Raw genomic sequence first — 23,785 nt, 5'->3', positions numbered from 1 at the left:
TGCACATTTTGCAGAATAACATTTTAAGATTGTTTTAAAAAATAAAATATATCTTTTTTATAACATTACATGTTACGAGTCAAATGGAAGTCTTTCTAAAGTTATTAAATGATATTTATATTATGAAAAGCAAATTTTTGACATTTTAAGTTTTTCCTGTTTCCAGATAAAATAAGCACGCACAAAACACAAGCAAACAGCCAGAACACAAAGCTGGAAAACCCACCCCATCTACCAAAATCAACTCAAAATACTCCCACACAACAGAACCTCCTCTATTCCTCGCTGGCTCCAAATCTCTCAGTGGAATGATCAGTGGTTCGCTATCTGTCACCATCAAAACGCTCCACAAATCCCGCAAATGAGTCACCTGCTTAGAAACCATTGAATCAGACACCGAAGCAGTTAGGTTCTAAATGAAGCTTCGGACGTCACTGATCACATGACTCTGGCCAAACGAATCAAGCTTCGACACAGTGCTTCTGAAGCAGTGTGTTGATTTTTTTGACAAACGCACTGGAGCGTCAGCTTCAAGCGAGCCATCACTACCTCCACCTAAACTCACAGGCCGAACAAGGAGAGCGCTGATCAGAAATGCAGCCAAGAGGCCCATGGTGACTCTGGACGGGCAGCAGAGATCTACAGCTCAGGTGGGGGAATCTGTCCATTGTCGTGCACTGCACAAAGTTGGCCTTTATGGAAGAGTGGCAAGAAGAAAGCCATTGTTAACAGAAAACCATAAGAAGTCCCGTTTGCAGTTTGCCACAAGCCATGTGGGGGAAACAGCAAACATGTGGAAGAAGCTGCTCTGGTCAGATGAGACCAAAATGGAACTTTTTGGCCAAAATGCAAAACGCTATGTGTGGCAGAAAACTAACACTGCACATCACTCTGAACACACCATCCCCACTGTCAAATATGGTGGTGGCAGCATCATGTTCTGGGGGTGCTTCTCTTCAGCAGGGACAGGAAAGCTGGTCAGAGTTGATGGGAAGATGAATGGAGCCAAATACAAGGGATGTCAAATAGAAAAGAAACTAAGAGAAACAGAGAAAACACATACACGAAACAGGACGGGATGTCAAACCAAGCAGGGGGTGCCATGAAAACAAAGAGAAATATAAAGAACGAAAAACAAAAAAGAGAAACAGAAAAACAAGTGAGAGAAACAGAGGAAACAAAGTACGGAAAAAGCAAGTAAGGAACTAAGAAAGAATTTTTAAACCTAAAAGTAGGAGGAGTCAACAGAAAGTATAAAAGCCAAGAGAGGCAGAACAGAACACAAACAGACAAAAACACATTGGGCGAGCCTGAAGAAGGCGAAACTGCGCCGAAACATCGCGAAGAAATGCGCTAAAGGGCAGGGACACCACCACCCAGCTCCATCGATGGCCCGTGCACTCCAGGTTACCAGCTCGCTGGCGGCCTGTTCACTTACTCACACCCAACCCCCTTTCCACTTGGCGCTCAATGAGAGCACATCTCTGCCTGTCCAACTATTGCCAGCTAACCTAGCAAATAGTTTTCTGTGTGCCACACCAGAAGAATGTGTATGGTCGAAATGTTGTGTTTTTTTGTGTTTGTTTTTAAATAAACAGGTTTTTTGGCACACCTTCCTTTGTTGTTGTTTTTTTTTACGTGACTTTTTCCTTTCCACATTTTGGAAAGCGTTTTTTGTTCACATTAAAAATATAAAGATTTTTTTTGAAAGCAAATTTTATTTTTTGAAAAAAAGAAGAAAACAAAAAAAGACTGGACGCCATGGAAGACGGCTGGACGGTGGTGCGTTATGGCCGTCGGCGCCAATGTTGCCGCCAAGTCTTCTGGGACGAGTACAGAGGACTGCAAGGAGGGATGAACCGCGCACGCTCCTTTTCCTCCCGGAGAAGGTATTGTTTTCCTCATCCTAACCCTATGCTGGACTTAACCTTATCCCTGAAGCCCAACCCTGAGTTTAATCCTAAACCTAACCACCTTTAGCCCTATCCGGGATGACCCTAGATCCCAAACTCAACCCTCTCTCTCTCTCTCCCTCCCTCCCTCCCTCCGCTTCTTGTGCCTTCTCTCCCCCCCCCCCCTCTCCTCTCTCTCCCCCTCCTTCTCTTCTCCCTCTCTCTCTCTTTCTCCCCCCTCCTTCCCTCCCTCCCTTCTCCAGAAACCTCAGACTCAGGATGTGAAAATAATCCCTTTTTCAGGGCAACAAGTGAGGGACACGGTTCCTTGAGCCGGGAGCAAGGATGGTGCCCGGTTGCCAAAGCCCCCGTTTTGTTTGCCCCTAACCCTTTTGCTTCAGCCACTGCCCGCGCCACATTCTGCTTCGCCTGTTGATACCTACCGGCTGCCTCCAAAGTCCCACAGGCTAACCAAGCCTGGTAGGACTCCTTCTTCAGCTTGGTGGCTCCCTTCACCTCTGGTGGCCACCATTTGGTTCGGGGCCTCCCACCACAACAGCCACCAATTACCTTCCGGCCGCAGCTCAGTGCAGTGGCTTTGGTAATGGAGATACTGAACACGGTCCATTCGGACTCAATGTCCCCAGTCTCCCTCAGAACGCTGTTGAAGCTCTGCCAGAGGTGGAAGTTCAAGATCTTGCGAACCGGGGCGCGTTCCCAGCACACCCCCACTGTGACCCTCCCCACTCACAGATCACACAAGCAAAAAGAGCAAAAACTAAATACTTTCCAAGGTGCTATGCAACCATTTATTGGTGATCATCCAGTTAATCAATCCCGGAACAGGAATTAATTCAATCCAACCACTCACTAGGCACTGGTCTCCATTAAGACACAATCATATCCACACCTGAGAGAAGAGAAGACAGAAAAACCCACAACCATCCTCTGGTGGGAGGAGTCACACACAAACACACATGACCCACAAGATCTTGGGTCATAACAATATCTAGGTATCATATGTGTAACAATGGATCATTAGTTAAATCAGAAACAATCTGCAGAATAAAATGTAAAATATCTTGTTTTCAAAGAAAATGAATGAAGCAAAACAGCACATTTATTTGAATTGTTATTAATCACAGTTACACTAAATACAGATTTTAAATTAATTTTTAATCCATGATTCATGTTTTATGTTAATTAGGCTTCAATCAGTTTATTGGTGCACACACACGCCCTGATGCAAAAGTGAATCATGAAGTCAAAACTCTGATCATCAAATTATCAATAACAAATGAGGCATTTATTATAAAAACACTAAATCCACAAATAATACAAAGATAAGGTACATTCTTCCCTGCGACAGACTAGTGACACGTCCAGACTGTACCCTGCCTCTTGCCATATGTCAGCTGGGATAGGCTCCAATTACCCTGTCACACATAAGTGGAAGAGAATGGATGGATGGATAATTCAGTAGTGATGTGCGATACCACTGATTTCCTTTCCGATCCGATACCAAGTAATATTCAGGGTGGTATCGACAATACTGATCCGATACCGATACTTTGTACAAAAACTTATTTTATTTATTGTATCTCAAATTATAGCGTCATAATGATTACAGGACATCAGATTACTTGCTCTTATCACTTAATAATGCAGAGTTCATCATATAGAAATAAAAAATCTGAAGTTGTGCGCTATTTGAACACCTTGCCTGCCTGCAGCACTAAATAACACCGTGAGAGATGTCTGTCTCGCCCTAGCAACACCTGTCCCTCTCCTCCTCTTCAGTTTGTCTAAACATACGCGCCTCATATTCTGTGATATGATTTACTCTGAGGTGTTTGACAAGGTTAGTGATGTTGCCACAACCATATGCCAACCCTGCTGATTTTTCTGGGAGTGCCCCTCCCGAAAATCTCCCGGAGCCACCATTCTCCCGAATTTCTCCCGATTTTCCATCCGGACAACAAAATTGAAAAACCATATCGCAGAATTCATAGCGGACCCAGCCAATTCCAGTTTCCAACAACGCTACTTAGTTTTAATATTACTCTCATTTCTCTTTCTGGGTCGCAAAAAAACGTTTAACATATTTTCAGGTGAGAATGTAGCTGTGTAAACTTCAAATATCTGAGCCGACCGACACATCGTTTTCAAACCCCCTCTACTCGGGTTAAACATGATATATAAGTCACTTTGATAACTTCAAAATGTTATTGTTTGGCTTTTTCAGTGTTTTATTTGTTCGTGAGTAAATCGGTTTGGCTGAGATTAAAGTTATTAGATTAGATTAAATTTAACTTTATTAATCCCTCGGTAGGGTTACTCCGGGGTTTTCACACAGCTGAATAAACGTCAAACAGAAAACTGATTAAACAAAGTGTGAGACGGTGGAGAGTTTACGCCAGCGCCCAGTTATATTTTAGATAGCAAGGAGCAGACGGCAGAGTTTCACTCCACCGAGGGAGCTCGTGATGTACTACCCGGCTTTCTTTAGACCACAAAGGCCGGGTCCTCAGGTGGAAGCAGCCTCTGAATTTGGACACCCCGGGCAGTTTCCGGGCAGGCCAATAATAACGGTGATATTTAACGTATTTTATCCGATAAATAAACACTGTAAAATGTATTTATCACGCCCCTCCCCAAACAGCCCTTTTGAATGTCTCCCTAATTCTGAGGTCTCAAGGTTGGCAAGTATGGCCACAACACCTCACTTTTTTGCCACATGTATCGCAAACCACGTCTCAGCTGTTTGTGGAGGTAAAATACGTCCACACAGTTACGCTCAGCCATTGTTGTGAGTGCGCGCGCCAAGGGCTGCCAGACATTTATACAGCCGTATTTCGCACATGACTATGAAAGGCGGAAGAGGAAGTAGTTCCTTTGAATGTAGACAATCCAATGTTATAGTTTCTTTCCACTGTGTTCCTGTTAATGATAAACTACAAATTTACCCTAAATTACTAAAATATCGATATTTTAATGTGAGAATCGATTCTAGAACATAAATGACTGGTATCGGAGGAATCAATATTTCAGGATCGATCCGCACATCACTATAATTCAGGTTGTGCTTGATAGAAGTATGATTTGAATGTTGTGGTGTGCCACAAAGTCTCTTAATGCAGGAAACAGTAAAGCAGACTTGAAGAACACAAAAAACAGCTTTAAGGAGTTGAGTGCAGAAGTGCAAGAAACTCAAAATCCAAAACAGGGAATGAATGGATGAATCCAGAAGTCATAAATACACAAACAGGCAAAGAACACAGACTGACAAAGGGAGAGTGCTAGTCTTTATACACATAAGGCTAATGAGGGTTGAGTGGTGACACTTGGAGAAATTATACAACTGAACTAAATCTGGTATTGTCACATGGAGGATATAAAACTAAAAGCAAGTCACAAGGTGACCCCAAAATAAAGCCAAGAATCGAATATGAGTATCAACTCTAAACACCACACTGAAACCGGTATAGAAAGTAACTAAAGAATTAAGAAATTAAGCATTAAGACTAAGAATTCTAAAGTTTTGATACAAATTGAAGATGCAAAATATAAAAGAATTCAAACACCCTGGGAATAGTAAAGTGTAGAGGCCTGCACTACAACAAAGGATAATGGCAAATTCAGGTAACGTCAAGTTTATTCCCTTGTTTTCTGTACTGCAAAGTTGGTTCGCTTCTTACGAGGGTATATTGCCATGGTAACTTATGCTGTGATTCAATTTTAAGTTCATATGAGACAAAAGCAACAAAACTCTAGGAAAGGGAAGGAAGGGGTGTATAAAAACCCTGTGATTTGTGTATATAGACTGTTCCACGCACCCCCTCTAACTACTGCTAAGATGGTACATTCTTCCCATCCTGAGTTTTCCGCTGGTTCACCGTGATAGCGCTGGTCGAGCTGGGCTGTTGTACTGAACATGTGTCCTGCGTGTGAATGATAAGTAAGCGCGTTGCACTTGTTTTTTCTATGATTGTAACTCATCCTATACTCACCCCTGTATGTTGTGGGATGCTTGCCAGTGGTTTATGTCGCTACGAGACACCGTAGTTACTCATGTTGATATGACCAAAATGGCGCCACCCTTGTGAACTGAGCTGCCCAAAGTAAAGATGGAGTCTATCCCTGTGCAATGGGCTCATTTGTGTCCACCAGGGGGTGGTGTTTAGTCATTTTCGAATTAGATTTTTCTGTTCAACCCTTTCTGTATTATTTAGACCAGTTTGGTTGACTTTAATTGTTTGCTAATTGTAATTTCTGTTATTTTACAGAACCACACACATACATATACTCACACGGATTCACTTCTGAAGATGTTTTGGATTAAAGGAACCCAAGTTATCATTGCTGTGGACCCTCTCTTTCATCATATAAGTCACCTGTGCCTTCTGACCGAGGATAGGAATATCCTGCTGTAATTTGCCAGTTTATTAAGCACACACATGTCCAGTTCAAGGGGTATAGTTGCTGTCTCTGATTATCCTTTGGTGTCCCAGCATTAGTGCTTCCTAACCCAGGTATGTGTTTTAACTTTTAGGGTTTTTAATTAAAAAAAATTTAAAAAAATGGACCTAAAAGGTTGATTCTGTTCATCTGGACATTTTCAGTGGGAGAAACAATTCGTCACTGATCTAGGTGACTTCTTCAGTCTCAGCTGACTGCAGCTTTCCCCAACCTTTTAATGCATTTGCATTATGACTGAAACTATCACCACTGAAGGAACAATGGGCTAAACAATGTATGTACAATGTTCAGTATCAGCTATGTTGCCTGTCTGCTTCTATGTTCTTCATTAGCCTTCTGTGTTTTTATATCAGAGCCTCTCTTAGTTCAGTGTTGCGTCATCCCTCATTTTACACTGTGTGTTCGGTTTGCTAGCTCGCCCACCTGTTTAGTTTGTTTTGTATTCTCAGTTTAGTTAGTTTTCTGTTCGGTGCTATCCAACAATAAAGCTGTGTGTTTTGACTTTACGTCTGCCTCCGTGAGTCCTGCTTTTGGGTCTGCCATTTCCTGCCTGCCTTCCCACAGCCATGATAGTTTTCACTGATTCTTTTATTTACAGCATATATTAAGGGGAATATATTCTATATGTGCAACTTCTTCTTTAGCCACAATTTACTAACATCCCTGAAGGAAGCACAAACTTGTTGTCACATTGTCATGTAAATTTCCATGTATTCATTTGGTAATTTAGGAAATGTATAAATATTTGAATACTTCATTCTAATCTGCTGCTCAGTTTTTTATGCTGCTGGAATTGCAACTGCTATAACACACAACACACACCAAGAACACCTATTCCAGGGGTAGGCAACTCCAGGCCTCGAGTGCCAGTGTCCTGCAGGTTTTAGATCGCACCCTGGGTTAACACACCTGAATCAGATGATTAGTTCATTACCAGGTCTCTGGAGAACTTCAAGAAATGCTGAGGAGTCATTTAGCCCTTTAAATCAGCTGTGATGGATCATGGACACATCTAAAACCTCCAGGACACCGGCACTTGAGGCCTGGAGTTGCCTACCCCTGATTCCCAATCAAATTAGTTTCACTTTAATTTGCTATTTCCAGATCTCCTTCATAAAGCTTTGATATTTAAATGTATTAGGACCCTAATGTACAGTGTTAAATATCCCAATTCTTTGATCTTTGGGCTGAAAGAAGAACAACACTCGGTGTATAAATGTTCAATCAACAATCTCTTTATTCCATACAACACTTTGAGCATAAACATCCGGACAGGAGATGTGGACAGCAGGGTGTCCGCCAGATCTCAAAATGTCTGACCCTTTCTCACATTCTTATAGGTTTAACCCCCACTCCAAAGTCATAAAACCTAAACATCCACATTCTTTCTCTCTCAGCGAGCCTAAGTTATCACCTTGGTTTCCTGTGCAGTATGTTCTGTTATTTCTAATCACACAAATAAGCCCATGATTCTCTGCAAACTGTATTCTCTTTATAAATCAGCAGTATAAAGGACCATAAACAATGTAATTCATTCACAATAAATCAGCAGTCTAATGTAATACAAATCAGTCTAATAAATCTAATAGTTATCACCTTCTTCTAAGTTGTGAGTATAATGTAACCTAAAACTACATAATGATTTCACAATCTTTAATTAAAGGTATAACGTGGCACAAGATAATATAGTGATCTCACAACCTTTAGAAATAAACAGCAGCATTGGAATGTGGGTGACTGTGGTTCAGGGGGTTGGGAAGCTCCTGTTGTAACCAGAAGGTTGCTGGTTCAATCCCATGCTCTGTCTCTCTGCGTCCTTGGGCAAGACACTTCACCTACTTAGAGATAGCAGCCTTGCTTCTGTCAGTCTGCCCCAGGGCAGCTGTGGCTGCAGCTGTGGCCAGCTCTGTTCTAGGATGCCCTCTGAACCCAGTGGAGGTGGTGAGTGACAGGAGAATGGCGGCTAAGCTGTCATCCCTGTTGGACAACGTCTCCCACCCCATGCAGCAGACTGTGACAGCACTGAGCAGCTCCTTCAGTGGGAGACTGCGGCACCCACGGTGTGGGACGGAGAGATTTCGCAGGTCTTTCCTCCCCACTGCTGTCAGACTCCACAACAAAGACTTTAACTGAACAAACACACACATCCACACATGTGCAATAACACTAAGTGCAATAATCTTTTCTGGCATCGTTGTATTTTTACTCAGTTGTATATAGCATTCGTATTCTATTTTTATCTTATTGTATATTTTTATTTTATTTTATTCTACTGTATATAGTATTTTATTTTATTCTATTCTGTACAGCTGTGTACTGTATTTATTCTTATTGTATTCTAATTTTTGCGTCATAACTTTTGCACTGTCCACTTCCTGCTGTGACAAAACAAATTTCCCACGTGTGGGACTAATAAAGGTTATCTTATCTTATCTTATCTTAACTGTAGCTCGCCTCCACCAGTGTGAGAGTGAATGAATAGTGGAATTGTAAAGTGCTTTGAGAGTCTTGAAAAATGCTGTATAAAATGCAAAGTTGTTATTTATTTTACTGCTCTTTGCACTAAATCACACTATTGATTTAGGTTATGCCCCTCAGCAGCCCCTAGTCCCACATGTGGGAAATTTGTTTTGTTACAGCAGAAAGTGGACAGTGCAATGTTGCAGAGCAAAAATTAAGAACAAAAAAACACTGGAATAGAATAGGAATAAGATACTGTACACAATAGAATTGAATAAATAGGATACCATATACAACAAAATAAAATACAATGTTGTCAGAAAAATAGAATTGCACTTTGTGCTATTACACATCTTTGGATGTGTGTGTTTGGTCAGCTGCAAAGTCTTTGTTGTGGAGTCTGACAGCAGTAGGAAGGAAAGACCTCCGAAATCTCTCCGTCCCACATCGTGGGTGCTGCAGCCTGCCACTGAAGGAGCTGCCAATTAACCTGACCTGGTGAGGTGAGGATAAAGACATACCTGATGCAGGCTTTTGGAAAGGCACACCAGTATTTGCATTAGCTAAATTAGCTGGTACCACAAACTTATTCATGTGATACATTAAAGGGGTGGACCCTGGGCTCACTTTGTGAGGTGATAACCAGCCTTGTGTGACCGTTTATCTTGATCTCCAATGTCAGGGTAAGTGAAACCTGTAACAGATAACTCACTTTATAATATAGGGTCCTGGCATTAAGCAGAAATTAAACAAAAAATAGAAACAACAGTGAAAAAAATACAAAACAAAAAATAGAGGCAAGAAAACCTATCCATGAACCTAAAACCATAAGAGGACTCTAAACAACAAACTAAAGGATAACAATCAAACGTGAGGTGTGTAACAATAAACATTAATTCAAAGTCTAAAATACTAAGACTTCCCAACCATATCACTGAATACTTTTAAATTACATGATTGTCTCCAAATAAATGAAAAACTAAATATGTTTTTAGGGGCCTAATTTTCTCAATGACAAACTGCTGTATGCTCACACTGTGTTTTTACAGTTATGGTATTATATTACATTTCTAAATGGCAGTCACATGCTACATCAACAAAACTGAATCTTCATCAGAGATTGTAAACAAAGTCCAGAGTCTGAATCCTGGGTAAACAGGTTCAGAGAATCTGGTTCTGAAGGTGTACATGTGTTTCAGTTTGTTACATGAGACGACATAGTAAGACAGAGTTCCTGCATGCCAGTCCAGAAACACTCCTAGTTTGGGACAGCCATCAGGGAGTATGCGTATTTTTAAGCCATTATCTACTACAAAGTACCAAAAGCCTAGAAAATACCTGCAACTACAACTCCAGGACTTTTCATTGTACCCAAGCTTGCACATGTCACTGTTTCCTTTCCTTTCAAGTTGGCTGTAGCAAACGCCTACAGAAACAACAGCAAGCCAGGAAGCACTCAAGTCTACCTCCCAGTAACAGCGCCCATTCAGCTCCTCTCTGCACAAAACCTGAGGTAACTTACTGAATCTCTCAGGAAGGTCAGGATATAACTGTGTCTTTCCTCTTTTCACCTTCTTGTTTCCTTCAGACAGAACCAGTTCACAGTGTGCTGTGTTTGGATCCAGGGTGAGGTCACGGGAATCTGATGGAGAGAACAAGACCTGATCAATTTCGTTATTGATGACGATGTCAGTGACTCTTCTTTAATCTCTGTCCTCAAACTTCAGTGATAGGTTTATCTAGGCACAAACTTATTTCTGGAACAACCAAGACAATCCACTGCAATGGCAAAAGCAACACACACAACACCAGAGCTCCTTGTGTGATCTCGTGCACGAGGAAGACTACTGAGACCAAGCCTGTTCCAACCGCTTGAACCCCAGTCACTCATATGACATATGACGTCTTAAACAGGCATACATGTGGACAAAGAGTACCAGTCTGTGTGTACGTGTAGGTATGCGTGTGTGTGTCAAAGGGTGACCCTGTGAAGGCTCCTCAGACCTGTTGGCGCTGGGGAGTCCTGCAGTTCATCTAAACAAAAGGCTCTTATACTTAAACAGATACAGATGTGGTTACTATACCATATTATCAGAAAGAGATGGTACAACCTCTCTCATGACCTTAGGATATGTGTGGTATGCCAGAACACTCAGAAAAAGGAGTGAACGTACTCCTCTTTTTATGGTACACAGAGCCTTTGCAGACTACTAAGGATCAGACCTTCTATCATTATACAATCGATTATATACCTCTAAGCATATATGATTATGTTTGTTAGTACAAATGACAATTCAAAAATATAACTCTAACACTCAGCTTGTCTTCGTAATCTCTGATCCAATGAAGAAATACTTTCAGGAGAACTGAAGGGAAGATCACGATTCTCTCCTGCTAGTCATTAAGATCTTTGTACAAACTTTAATTATGATGATGGATTTAATTTTATATGCATGTTTCTCCCCCTTAAAAACTCTGCTTCACAGTTTACTGCCTTTGATTACAATTCATACTTTTCATCACTGCATCTTATGCGAAAACATGGGATGGTCCTCTTTAACTGTGGAGGTCTGGAAGGAGCAAAAATGACAAAAATATAATATATATTTTTTTATTAAATACAACCAGCATGTATTCAATCTGTCAGTCTTAAAAACTTTTCATGGCGGGTGCCATGCTGAGTGGAGAGGTTCTGTGTTTACATACATGGAGAACCAGCTGCATTTACTTTCTGATGTAATTTTCCATTTTTAAAATAATTGTATTTTTAATGGTTTTGTCGACAAACATTAAAAGATTAAAGATGGAAACAAATTATTGAAAATGAATACTTATTTATTTTGAGCTATAGAAGTAAATTTGGCTTGGTTGACAGGAAATGTTAGCTGCACCTCTAAATCACACTGAAGTTTAGAAAAATGAGTCCAAACACTGACCTGCAGGCAAATGTAATAAATTGCAACATTTTCTTTTTCTGCTAGAACAATACTCCAACAGAGGCCGATTATCATGTTAATAACTTTGCCTTTACTTTACTTGTAAAAGCAATGTATTTAAAAGTCGAATGAGAGGGAGAGCCTTCAGTTTTCAGGCCCCTCTTCTGTGGAACCAGCTTCCAGTTTGGATTGAGGAGACAGACACTATCTCTACTTTTAAGATTAGGCTTCAAACTTTCCTTTTTGCTAAAGCATATAGTTAGGGCTGTACCAGGTGACCATGAATCCTCCCTTAATTATGCTGCTGTAGGCTGCTGGGGGATTCCCATGATGCATTGGGTGATTCTTCTTCACCCTCTATGTGTTAATAGACCTCTCTGCATTTAATTATTGGTTATCATTAATTTCTGGCTCTTTTCCACAGCGTGTCTTTTGGCCTGTCTTTCTCCCCTCACCTCACCCGGTTGCGGGAGATGGCCGCCCCTCCCCGAGCCTGGTTCTGCTGGAGGTTTTTTCCTCTTAACAGGCAGTTTTTCTTTCCCACTGTTGCACATGCTCAGTGGGGTCACCTGATTATAGGGGTTTGCAATGTTGTATTATTGTAGGGTCTTAGCCTACTTAAACTTAAATTGAATTAACCCCAAAGTGACAAAAGGGAAAGTCAGTTATTGATTTTTTACTACCATTGGTCTTTCCTTCACAGTTTCAGATAGATATCAACATCCCAAAATTGATCCTGTGACCAGTTAAAGTTGTAACCAATCACGCTATTGAGGAAAAAATTTTTAAACCATTCTTTGGCAGAAGGGAGAAGAAAAAGTGTGAAAGTACTTACACCACATCAGATCACTTCTGTCCCTCACAGCTTCCACCTCATTGATATCAGGCCCCAAGAAATCATCAGTGACCAGGTCAGTTTTCCTGTAGTGGTAGATACTTGCTCCTTCGTATTTGTCATTTCCAATGGCTGCTACAAGGTGATAAAATCTGCTGCTATCCTTCAGAAGTTTTGCTTTTTTAATCATTTTGGCTCTTACACCATCAGAGAAATACCATTGATCCTGGGCAGGTGGAGTGTTACCACTGCCCAGTTTCATTTTATCCAAGTAGTCAGACATGTTCTGCAGATATGGGTGAGTGGATTTCAGGGAGGTGAAAGCAAAGCAGAGAACTTCCTTTTCTGAATTAAACACCTCTCTTTCAAGCTTGGACTGATCTGAGATGATCTTTATTCCTTGCAGAATATTTACAATGCAGCTGATGTTGTTGATTTCTTTCTCTTGATATTCAATCCACTTGGTTAATCTCTCCTGACTGGAAGGTGACTTGTCTCTGTCATCAAACACTTTCACTAATTTCTGCGTATCCTCTTTACCTTCCCTGATGGAGAGAAGTCTCTCAGCCATTGTCTGCTGGAGTGAAGATCTGTAATACTCGCAGAGCTTCTTGAATCTGATCAACTTTTCTTGTATCTGTGGAAAGCTTCTCACCACTATGTCCTCCAGCAGATCATTGCATCTTATTTCCACATTATGGAGATCCTGTAGGATATCTTCAGCCTTTCTAACAAGTCCAGGATTGATCTCTTCAATCCTCACCTTGGCTTTGAGATGCAAATCCTTCAGTGGCATCAGTGTGACCTTCAGTGGGACACCATTTTCTTTGTTTTCTCCCAGTAGTTTTGGAAGTTGGTTGACTGTCTTCACTGCATCTTCAAATGTTACAGGGTTGCTTTCAAGAATGAAGTCTCCATAGAATTGGCAGGTGAATTTATCAGTCACAGCTTGTTCTTTAATACTCAGCTTGATGTCAACTTCCCCATTAACTGAGGGGATCTTGTTTATCACAGTTTCCATACTAGCCTGGGTGTCCTGAATGCTGCTAGCATCCAACTTCTCACTGTCAAACACAACGAAAGCATTTGCTCCATAAAGGATTCCTGTGACTACATGTGTTGCCAAACTCCTCACATTATCTGTTAGTTTAATGTTCTTGATTTTCTGAGGATTCAGTGTCAGCTGTTTGAATTTGGTGGTAGCTTTGTAGTGAAGTGTGACTTGACTCTGATGTTGAAACTTCTTCTTATTAAGCAGGTACCTGGCTGATCCTCCAACTTTAACCATTCCAGACAGGACACTGAACTTCATGGAAGAATCAACATCCAGCAGAGACAACTTGGATTCAAAAGAATCAGCTTTAACGACTTTCAAGAAAGTACTATGCTGGTTCTGCTCTTCTGTTCTTTCTTCTTCATCCCACAGCTTCACACCTTTAAAACATGAGATCCACAAAGTGGTTAAAAAGAAATACAAATTCCTTAAATATTTTTCCAATAAAATACAGGCAGATCTATCAAAACCATTAGGACAATGACACAGTCTTGTACAATGTTACATCTCTCTTCGTTTGCATCCCAGTCACGGAAGCGTTGGAGGTAGTTCGTAAGAGTTTACAAGATGACCCCAACCTCAGCAACAGGACCACTCTCAGAATGGGCCAAGTGTGTTTGCTTTTGGAACTGTGTCTTCATTCCACCTACTTTACATACAAGGGTCAGTTTTACAGGCAGAAACATGGGTGTCCTATGGGCTCCCCAGTTTCACCCATCGTGGCCTATTTGTATGTGGAAGAAGTGGAAAAGAGTGAACACCACCAAGTCAATGATTCAGGTATGTAGATGACACCTGGGTGAAAATCAAATCTCAGGACGTACCAGAATTCACGGATCTCATTAATTCGGTGGACCAACACATCAAATTCACCAGGGAGCAGTGTTAGGCAAGTTACTTTGAAAAAGTAATTAATTATAGTTACTAGTTACTTCTTCAAAAAAGCGACTGAGTTAATAACTGAGTTACCAGATTCTAAAAGTAATTAATTACTTGAAAAGTAACTATTGCGTTACTTTTAATTTTCCCTCTTCTTTTCACCTTTAAAAACTATTTACTTTGCCTTTTTTGGTATCATTCTTTACAGCACAACCTCACGTGTCTGAATTTACAGTTATGTTTTCATTTTGACATACTGTTGTCCTGATTCGTGATTGAGGTGAGAGACAAACGACCTCTGGTCCAAGTGCGTCAAAACAATGATTTTATTAAACACATGTGTGCAAAGATACACAGCTTTAGATTGCCAACACCGATCTCCCATCAAAACATACTTTCAGCATGGTTTTATTATGTCAGGGTTAACGCCCCTTCTCGCGTTAGACAAAACATCACATATATAGGTTATAATTAATGACAGTTCAACAAGTTTCTGTGTTTAACAGCATTTTTCCCTATATGGTTGTCTGGCTCCTCCAGATGTTTCCTGTAAACCCCGGTTCACTAATTGCCAAGCACAGACAAAGCAAGATGTTTTTCACCTTTACCCTAGAAATTATACTTCATGTTTATGTGTATGTAAGCGTGTTAGGCCTTCATTCACAGCATTCAAGTCATTTCACCAATATATCAGTTCAGACATAACGCTGAACGAAGCTTTCAACCTTCATTAGACTGCTTGCTTAACTCTATTATGAGCACAAATGCAATGTGTGTAATATCATGATCACAACTGTATGTTTAATAAATGGAATAAATGTTTAATCAAATGCCACTGCTCAAAGCTTAATAAAAAAAGATAAAAAAGAATCAACATGATATAAAATGATATACAATGATATGATCCCCACACTGTATTAACACAATTGATCTAAAATCAGACAAAAAAACATAAAATCCAAGTAGAAAAATGATAATATCACTGTTACAACCACAAACATGTTCATTGAATCATATTTCATAACCTTAAATGCAAGTATAAATTGTGAAGTCATATGCACAAGTTTTGCAAACAAATTATTTGCAGCCATTTACCTGTTACTCTTTTTTATAACCATTTCAAACTATTTATATAACCATCAGGTGTTCTTCATTCAATAAGATGCCACACAAATTATTTGTGCCACTCCAAAAAAAATAAAAAATGTCTGTCCACTATAAAGGAGAACATCACAGCCTGATACCTGCAGGTAGGACTGGGCGACATGACCCAAAATTCATATCTCGATATTCTTTAGGTGGATGGCGATATATGATGTATATCTCAATCAGGGCTCTAGAGTGCGACCAATTTGGTCGCAAATGCGACCAAATTTTTCAGTGGTGCGACTAAAAAAACAAAATTTGGTTGCACCTGTGCGACCAACTGTTCGGGTAGCAAAAAAAAAAAAAAAAAAAAATTCTGCAACCTTCCCTGTGGTCAACAACAGACACACATTATGCCCCTATCGTGGACTAAACCAATCAGAGATAGTAAGGGGCGGGACCTTTAGATTGGCCGTGGTCCAGTTGAAAGTGCAAGTGGGAGGTGAGTAGCTTGAATAAAGCGATATCAATTCATTAAATCCTGAATCGACTTTTAAATATAACTGTGTTTTGCCAGAAACGCCAGATTCTCAGATTAAAGCTCACAAAACCATTTCAACAACAACCAAACAGCAAATGAGAGCAGGTACACGGATTCCACACAAAGACGTAAACACAGAGGACCGACGCATCAGAATCAACTTTGTCTTTCTCGGCTTTCTCACCCGACGGCCCGTAGACGGACACGCTGTCGGAGCTTAGCGATTCTGATGCGTCCGGTCCGCGCTGTGTTTACGTCTTTTTGCGCTGATTCTGAGCTGCAGGTTTTGTCTCTCCAACCAAAATTCACCGAGCCAGCAGCAAAAGAAGCAGCAAACTGCGCTTCACATTTGATCAATGTCGTCATGAATTTTGCTGTTTTGCTTCCACGACTATTAAAATCACACTTCATGCACAGCTAGCTCTCTCTCTCTCGATCTCTCTCTGTACTTCAAGAACAGTTTCCCGTCTCCAATCTCCGTTTTCTGTATTATTCATTCGCTTATTACCCACCAGTCTACCGTTGTTTACAGCGCTGTCGGCTGCTGTCTTTTTCTTTTTCACTTAAATGACCTCTGACAAGAAAGCCTATTTTTTCTGTTGTTCAATACTGAAGAAATTTAAACTTTATATGCAGAACATTGTAGAATATTTTTAAGGTTATCTGCTATAAAAAGCCAGACCAGGAAAATCTCCTTCATGTTTTTCTGTGTTTTATTCTCAGTTACTTTCACACAAAGGCATCTGCTGTGATGTTCACAATTCTGATGAAGTCAGTACTGATAAATGATCAGAATTATAATATTTCTGACTGTCTGAGGCTAAGTTGAATCGAATCGGGACTTTGAAAACCGGAATCGAATGGATTATAGAAATCAGTGATGATACCCAGCCCTAGTGAGCAGCCTAGGCACGACAGAAGTGGATGTAGCTGTAATAGGAAAAGAACTATTGCTAACTTTTCTGTTAAGGCCTGATCCTTCTGAAATTCATAGCCAGTGCTCTGACATGGTGTCATCAATCTTTGAATGCTGAAAAAGCACAGTGTATCCAGAAAAACACATTATATTATAGAAATTATTATAAAATTTGTGTGCGCCTAACTTTTGTACCAGTACGCCTAACTTTAGGCGTACCGGTACACCCATGGCAAAAAGTTAGTCTAGAGCCCTGATCTCTATATTTTTTAAAGCCATAAAGTAAGAACAAAAAGGGTTCTTAGTCAAAGCTGTGTCCCAGATGTCACACACACTTTTAATAACATACAGCGTAGATGTACAAGAAAAAATTACTCAGAAATAAATTATCAGCATTTATTAAATAATAATGCTCCATAAATAAAATAAAACAATGTTGTTTTTGTGCATAACAAAAAGCTCACAATTGTGCAGTCAAAATGTAAACTAACAGACGCTGAGCATAATAACAAAGACAGTCAGATTTCACAGCTGCTCTATTCCCAACTTCTACTGCGTGACTGACAGCCTGGAGTTTGAACTCCTCTTTGTCTCTTACAGGTGCCATTTGTGGTCCTTATACACACACAGTACGGTAATATTACGTTGAAGCAGAGTACATATTACTCTGCGAAGCTCCCCGATAGCCGTAATGCTCCAACAATCCATCAAGCGGTGCAGCTTTGTAGCATACCAAAGTCATACCAAAATGAAAGGATTTTAGGCGTCAACGCGTTAGCCCAGTTAGCTTGTTAACACGTTGACGCCGTCCAGCTCCACGCACGGGGTGATCGCGTTAACTCGTTAATAGAGATTTGCCCCGTTAATGCAGTTATGGCCTTAAAGTCACGCTGACAGCACTAAAATAGTAATCTCCAAATGTTTTCTTTTTACCAACCAGCTCCTCTTTGATAGTTGCCGTGTCCATCTTGTCGTTGCCTACAGGTGAAGCGATGGGGGAGGGGGAGTTGTGTTCAGTGAAAGAGAGAGGCGAGGTGGAGTAACACAGCGTAGAGACAAAAGTAGACGAAAGAGCAGTGTTGGGCAAGTTACTTTGAAAAAGTAATTCAATTATAGTTACTAGTTACTTCTTCAAAAAAGTAACTGAGTTAGTAACTGAGTTACAATATTCTAAAAGTAATTAATTACTTGAAAAGTAACTATTGCGTTACTTTAAAAAACAAAACAAAAAAACGTTTAACCCTCTGGGGTCCAGGGTATAATTGGCCATTTTTTTACTACTTTTGATTTTCCCTCCACATTTTACCTTTTAAAACTATTTACTTTGCCTTGTTTGGTATCATCCTTTTCAGCACAACCTCACGTGCCTGAATTTACAGTTATGTTTTAAAATCAGACAAAAACCATAAAATCAGAGTAGAAAAAGTTAAAAAAAATTTTACTGTAACAACCACAAACATGTTTAATGCATCATATTTCACAACTTTAAATGCAAATATAAATAGTCAATTTTAAAATCCTATGCACAAGTTTTGCAAACAACAAAGTTATTTGCAGCCATTTACCTTTTACCTTGATTTTTTAAATAACCATTTCAAACTATTTATATAACCATCAGGTGTTCTGCATTCAATAAGATACCACACAAATTATTTGTGCCACTCCAAAAATATAATGTCTGTCCACTATAAAGGAGAACATCACAGCCTGATACCTGCAGGTCTGACAGCAGCAGGTGTATCACTCCTGTTTTCTACCTGGAGACAGCAGTAACCTCATTGTTCTGACACACAACACAAAACTATCCACAACACTACACACTCACTACAGAAGACAACACATGAACTACACACTCTTAATACGCTAAACGTCACAAATCTCTCAACATCTCAAAACTTGCTCTCTCTCTTTTTCTGATTTCTTTCTCTCTCTCTCTTTCTCTTACCCTCTCTCTCACTGTCACTCCTAAAACTTCCCCCTCTTCCCTAAACAACCAAATGTCCATACCTTGGAGATAGGCCCCAATACCTTGGAGGCCTATCTCCCCCCACCACTTCCCCTGCCACTGGCACACGCCCTCAGACATCGGTGCGTTGGTGGTTCTTTGTGTCCGGGGGTGGGCGCCCAGGTACGCACCGGCTCACTCCTTGGCGGCCGCTTGTCGGGGCCTGGAGCCTGGGGCTCGCTCGGGCCACTTCGGGGGTGGGGTGCCCTCGGCCTCTCGGCCTGGGGCTCGGCCACTCTGGCACAGCTGGCTGCCGGCGGAGCTCACGGACACGTCACTGCAACTCCCCCTGGCTTCTGCTCCGCGGCTGCTGAGTGAGCCCTCATCTGGGACTCTCCTCAGCTCTTTCTGGGACAGTGGCGCAGCTGCCCCTCTGTTGGTCTTCCTTGGTCTCTTGTGTTCTGAGGGCCTCTGGATGTCTGGAGTTTTGATCTCCTCCATACCTGCTTCATGCCCTGGTGGACGGGGCTGTGGCTCCCCCACACCCTCTAGCAGATCATTACATGAAGGAACCTTTTAAAAACAAGCGCGTCCATGCTCACAGGTGTACACACGGGTGCTCACACACACAAACTACACCCTTTTTGGCTCCTACCTCAAAGCACACTGTGCGCTGTCGATCTTACAATAATGTTTAATATTTAGTATTTACTATTATATTCCCATATATCATCGTGATGTTGTTTATTCTATTGCTCTCGTTTTCTTCTGCTTGTTTTCTTTTTTTTCTCAGCGGTGATCAAGGTGATTGATATATGTATTTTTTGTCTGCTTATTTAGTTGTTTGTTTGTTTTTTTCTTTTGCCCTTTATCCCCGTCCCTCTTCTCCGCTGTTTTTTCCCCTTCTTTCTTTCTCCCTTTTCCTTTCCTCATTCAAGTCTGTCCCGTATCTAGCAAGTGAAAAAAATAAATAAAAAAAATAAACAATAAAAGGTGAATCAAATAGACCATTACGGCAAGGCTGGGATGGTCAATTTGGTAAAGTAAATCCGTTGGGCATCTTTCTTTGCCTTTAGACAATAATTCTGATGGCAAAAGAACCAAACGAGACAGGCAAAAAAAACAAAAAACAAAAAAACAAAACAACCAAATGTCATGTTGCTATATCATTTTTTGATTGTTCGACATGGTGCATTTTTCCACCAACACGAACGGGCGTTTTTTAAATTTTTGGGTCATAAGCAGAGACTGCTTGCTAGCGCTGTCCTTAGCAAACGTGATGAAAATATTGAGGAAAAAACAGGTGTATTAATTGTTTATCATGACTCTGGTTTTACGTGGCCTATCAACACAATTTAAAAACTGGTAAATATCACCTTGTTGCTTTGTCATCTTGAAGTGGTTATGTGATTGGCTTACCACGACTACTATATTCTTCCTCATTCAAACAGCAGCACTCATGCGATTGTTTTCCCCCTAGCTCAAGGGGGTTGTGCCAAAATGTGATTTGTGCACCAGAAAGTGATTGCCGTCCGTGGGAGTGCGCAGATGCTTAAAGCTGTAGCGTCCAGATTACTTAAGTAGTCAGCTGTGCTGATGAATAATTTTATTCATCAGCACAAAGCTGATGAATAAAATCTGTTGAACATATTTATCATATTCGTTATAGTAATTTACTGTGTTGACTTTCTTAAATTGCAGTTTTTCAATCAACAACTGTGAATGCAATGTACCCCCTCCTGAAATCAACACACACACAAAAAAAACTAGACAAAAAACAAAATCTGGGTTGGTGGCAGTTTGAACCACAAAAAATCACAAGTCACATCTTACCTGGGATAAGTCTGTCTCTCCGGGCATCGTAGAGCATCCCTAAAGTGAAAGGTCGACCCAGAGCAGCCACCTCCATAATATCTGAGGCCATGGCTCCTATATGAATTAAAACATCCAGACACATGGGTTTAAAGAAGAACAATGAGAAACGAGATGTAAACATAGCAAAGCAAGATACTGCAAATAAATCTATGAAAAACATTTAAAAAATTAAAAACAATAAAAAATAAGGTTAAATAAAACTAAACACTGAGTTTACTACCAGTAGTTCCACCTGATGTACCCAGGCTGATGTATGTTGCTCTTTGTTCCCATATGGAAAAGATATATATAAATCTTATAAAGTTTGTATCTGTCTTGTGTGAAACTTGTATGAAAAGCATATAAGAGTGAAAACAGATAAAAGATCCCTTGAAAAATTATATAATGAAACTTGTATGTTTTGGATACTTACTAAAACAATATATGAAAGTAATGAGAAAGTGGCCACTTTCATGAGTAATAACATATAAGTTTTTACTATTTCTTTTCCATATGGGTTCTTTGCTCTACCTAGCCCCACAACCCTCCATGCAAGGACATATTATAAACAGATACTCTGCCCACTCACCACATGAGAGATAGAAGGAAGTGGACTAGTTCTTTTTGTAAGGCAATTTGACACACAGATTCTCTTACAAATTAAAATATAAATATTTAAAAAAAATATATATTCCATAAAAATGTAAGCATTAAACTTTCAAATTTCAATAAAAGTAAAATACAAAAAAGCAATGAAGAAAAATCTTGGTATTTGAGTTTCAATTGAAATCAAGGTCTTGGTACCATAAACACACGCCCCTCTATAAATCACTATCTTGTCATGTTGGAGGGCTTTGTGATCTCAAGGCAAGGCAAGTTTATTTGTATAGCACAATTCAACAACAAGGTGATTCAAAGTGCTTTACAGAGACATTAGAAACAAAAACAAATAAAAAGCATGATTTAAAATTGATTAAAACAATCAAACAAATAAACTAACTAATTAACAAACAAACAAAACAGTATATAAAATCAAAACAGATAAAATCAGAAATAGATAAAATCAGTAGTTAAAATGTTAGTTTTGAAATTTAAGCTTAAAAGTGTGGATTTGGTGCTTTATTTAAATGCAGCTGAGAACAGGTGAGTCTTCAACCTGGATTTAAATAAACTGAGTGTTTCAGCTGATCTGAGGCTTTCTGGGAGTTTGTTCCAGATATATGGAGCATAAAAGCTGAATGCAGCTTCTCCGTGTCTGGTTCTGACACTGGGATCTGATAAAAGACCGGATCCAGATGACCTGAGGGATCTGGAAGGTTCATACTGGGTCAGGAGGTCACTGATGTATTTTGGTCCTAAACCATTCAGAGCTTTATAGACCAGCATCAGAACTTTAAAGTCTATCCTCTGACGGACAGGCAGCCAGTGTAAAGACCTCAGAGCTGGACTGATGTGGTCCACTTTTTTGGTCTTAGTGAGGACTCGAGCAGCAGAGTTCTGAATGAGCTGTAGTTGTCTGACTGATTTTTTAGGTAGAGCTGTAAAGATGCTGTTACAGTAATCAAGCCTACTAAAGATGAATGCATGGACTAGTTTTTCCAGGTCCTGTTGAGACATCAGATCTTTTATCCTTGAAATATTCTTGAGGTGATAGTAAGCTGACTTTGTTATTGTCTTAATGTGTTTTTCTAAGTTTAGGTCTGCATCCATCACTACACCCAAATTTCTCGCCTGGTTTGTGGTTTTTAGATGTATAGATTGAAGTTCTCTGGTGACCTGTAATCGTTTTTCTTTGGCACCAAAGACTATTACCTCAGTTTTGTTTTTGTTTAGCTGGAGAAAATTGTGGCACAACCAGTCATTGATTTCCTCAATGCATTTACCAAGAGCCTGTACAGGGCCTCGGTCTCCTGGTGACATTGTGATATATATTTGTGTGTCATCTGCATAGCTGTGATAGTTTATTTTGTTGTTCTTTATAATCTGTGCCAGTGGGAGCATGTAAATGTTAAACAGAAGGGGTCCCAAGATGGAACCTTCGGGAACTCCACATGTGATACTTGTCTGCTCGGATGTGAAGTTACCTATTGATACAAAGTATTTCCTGTTTTCTACGTATGTTTTGAACCAGTTTAGTACAGTTCCTGAAAGACCTGTCCAGTTCTCCAGTCGTTTGAGTAATATGTTGTGGTCAACTGAATCAAATGCTGCACTGAGATCCAGTAAAACTAAGACTGACATTTTTCCACTGTCTGTATTCAGACATATGTCATTAAACACTTTGGTCAGAGCGGTTTCAGTGCTGTGGTTCTGTCTACAACCTGACTGGAAGGCATCATAGCAGTTATTCTGAGTTAAGAAGTAACTGAGCTGTTGGGAAACTGCTTTTTCAATGATCTTACTTAAAAATGAGAGATTTGAGATCGGCCTGTAGTTGTTCATTTGTGTCTTGTCAAGATTGTCCTTTTTCAGTATAGGTTTGATTACAGCAGTTTTTAGTGATTCTGGAAACACACCTGATAATAAAGAAAAGTTGACGATCTGTAACAGGTCTGACTCTAAAGTCTTTGAGACCTTTTTGAAAAAACTTGTTGGCAGGACATCTAAACAGCAAGAGGAGGAGTTCAGTTGACCTAAGATGTCCTCCAGGTCTTTGCTGTTAATAGGGTGAAACTGTTTGATGGTGTTTAAACAGTTTTTCGGTGGACACAGTACATCTCAGGAGTTGAAGCTGCAATTTTCTTGGCATCTGGCTGCCTTTATTAGTTGCAAAGCAAGATGTGTCGGTTTTTGGCTTGGCCCCTCCAGCTCCTCTGTATTTGTCTTGGCTGTCTTTATTTGTAAATTTTTTATGCTGTCATAGTAGCTTTGTTATGCCAAAGATGTGGTGTCTTCACTTCACAAAAAA

The 23,785-nt window shown here is 40.2% G+C and overlaps 1 protein-coding gene and 1 long non-coding RNA gene across 2 annotated transcripts; one reads left to right on the top strand and one right to left on the bottom strand.

Annotated features, from left to right (window-relative positions):
- Positions 1 to 5,785: 5,785 nt before the first annotated feature.
- Positions 5,786 to 6,975, top strand: LOC146680538 (uncharacterized). Its single transcript, XR_014918149.1, has 3 exons — positions 5,786 to 5,850; positions 6,179 to 6,424; positions 6,515 to 6,975. It is a non-coding gene; the product is annotated as an uncharacterized LOC146680538 (long non-coding RNA).
- Positions 6,976 to 8,818: 1,843 nt separating this feature from the next.
- LOC146680537 (stonustoxin subunit beta-like) lies at positions 8,819 to 20,947 on the bottom strand. Its single transcript, XM_085449182.1, has 3 exons — positions 20,857 to 20,947; positions 12,603 to 14,036; positions 8,819 to 10,473 (listed from the first exon to the last, which is right to left on the bottom strand). The coding sequence occupies exons 1-3, from the start codon at positions 20,945 to 20,947 to the stop codon at positions 9,920 to 9,922; spliced, it is 2,079 nt and encodes a 692-aa protein (XP_085305308.1). The 3' UTR covers positions 8,819 to 9,919.
- Between the last annotated feature and the right edge of the window lie 2,838 nt (positions 20,948 to 23,785).

Source organism: Copadichromis virginalis, linkage group LG23 (assembly GCF_057382275.1).
Source record: "Copadichromis virginalis isolate Kocher_CV1m ecotype Utaka linkage group LG23, C_Virginalis_male_GT1.1, whole genome shotgun sequence".
NCBI classification, from domain to species: domain Eukaryota; kingdom Metazoa; phylum Chordata; class Actinopteri; order Cichliformes; family Cichlidae; genus Copadichromis; species Copadichromis virginalis.
This window is presented reverse-complemented; position numbering and strand designations above follow the sequence as displayed.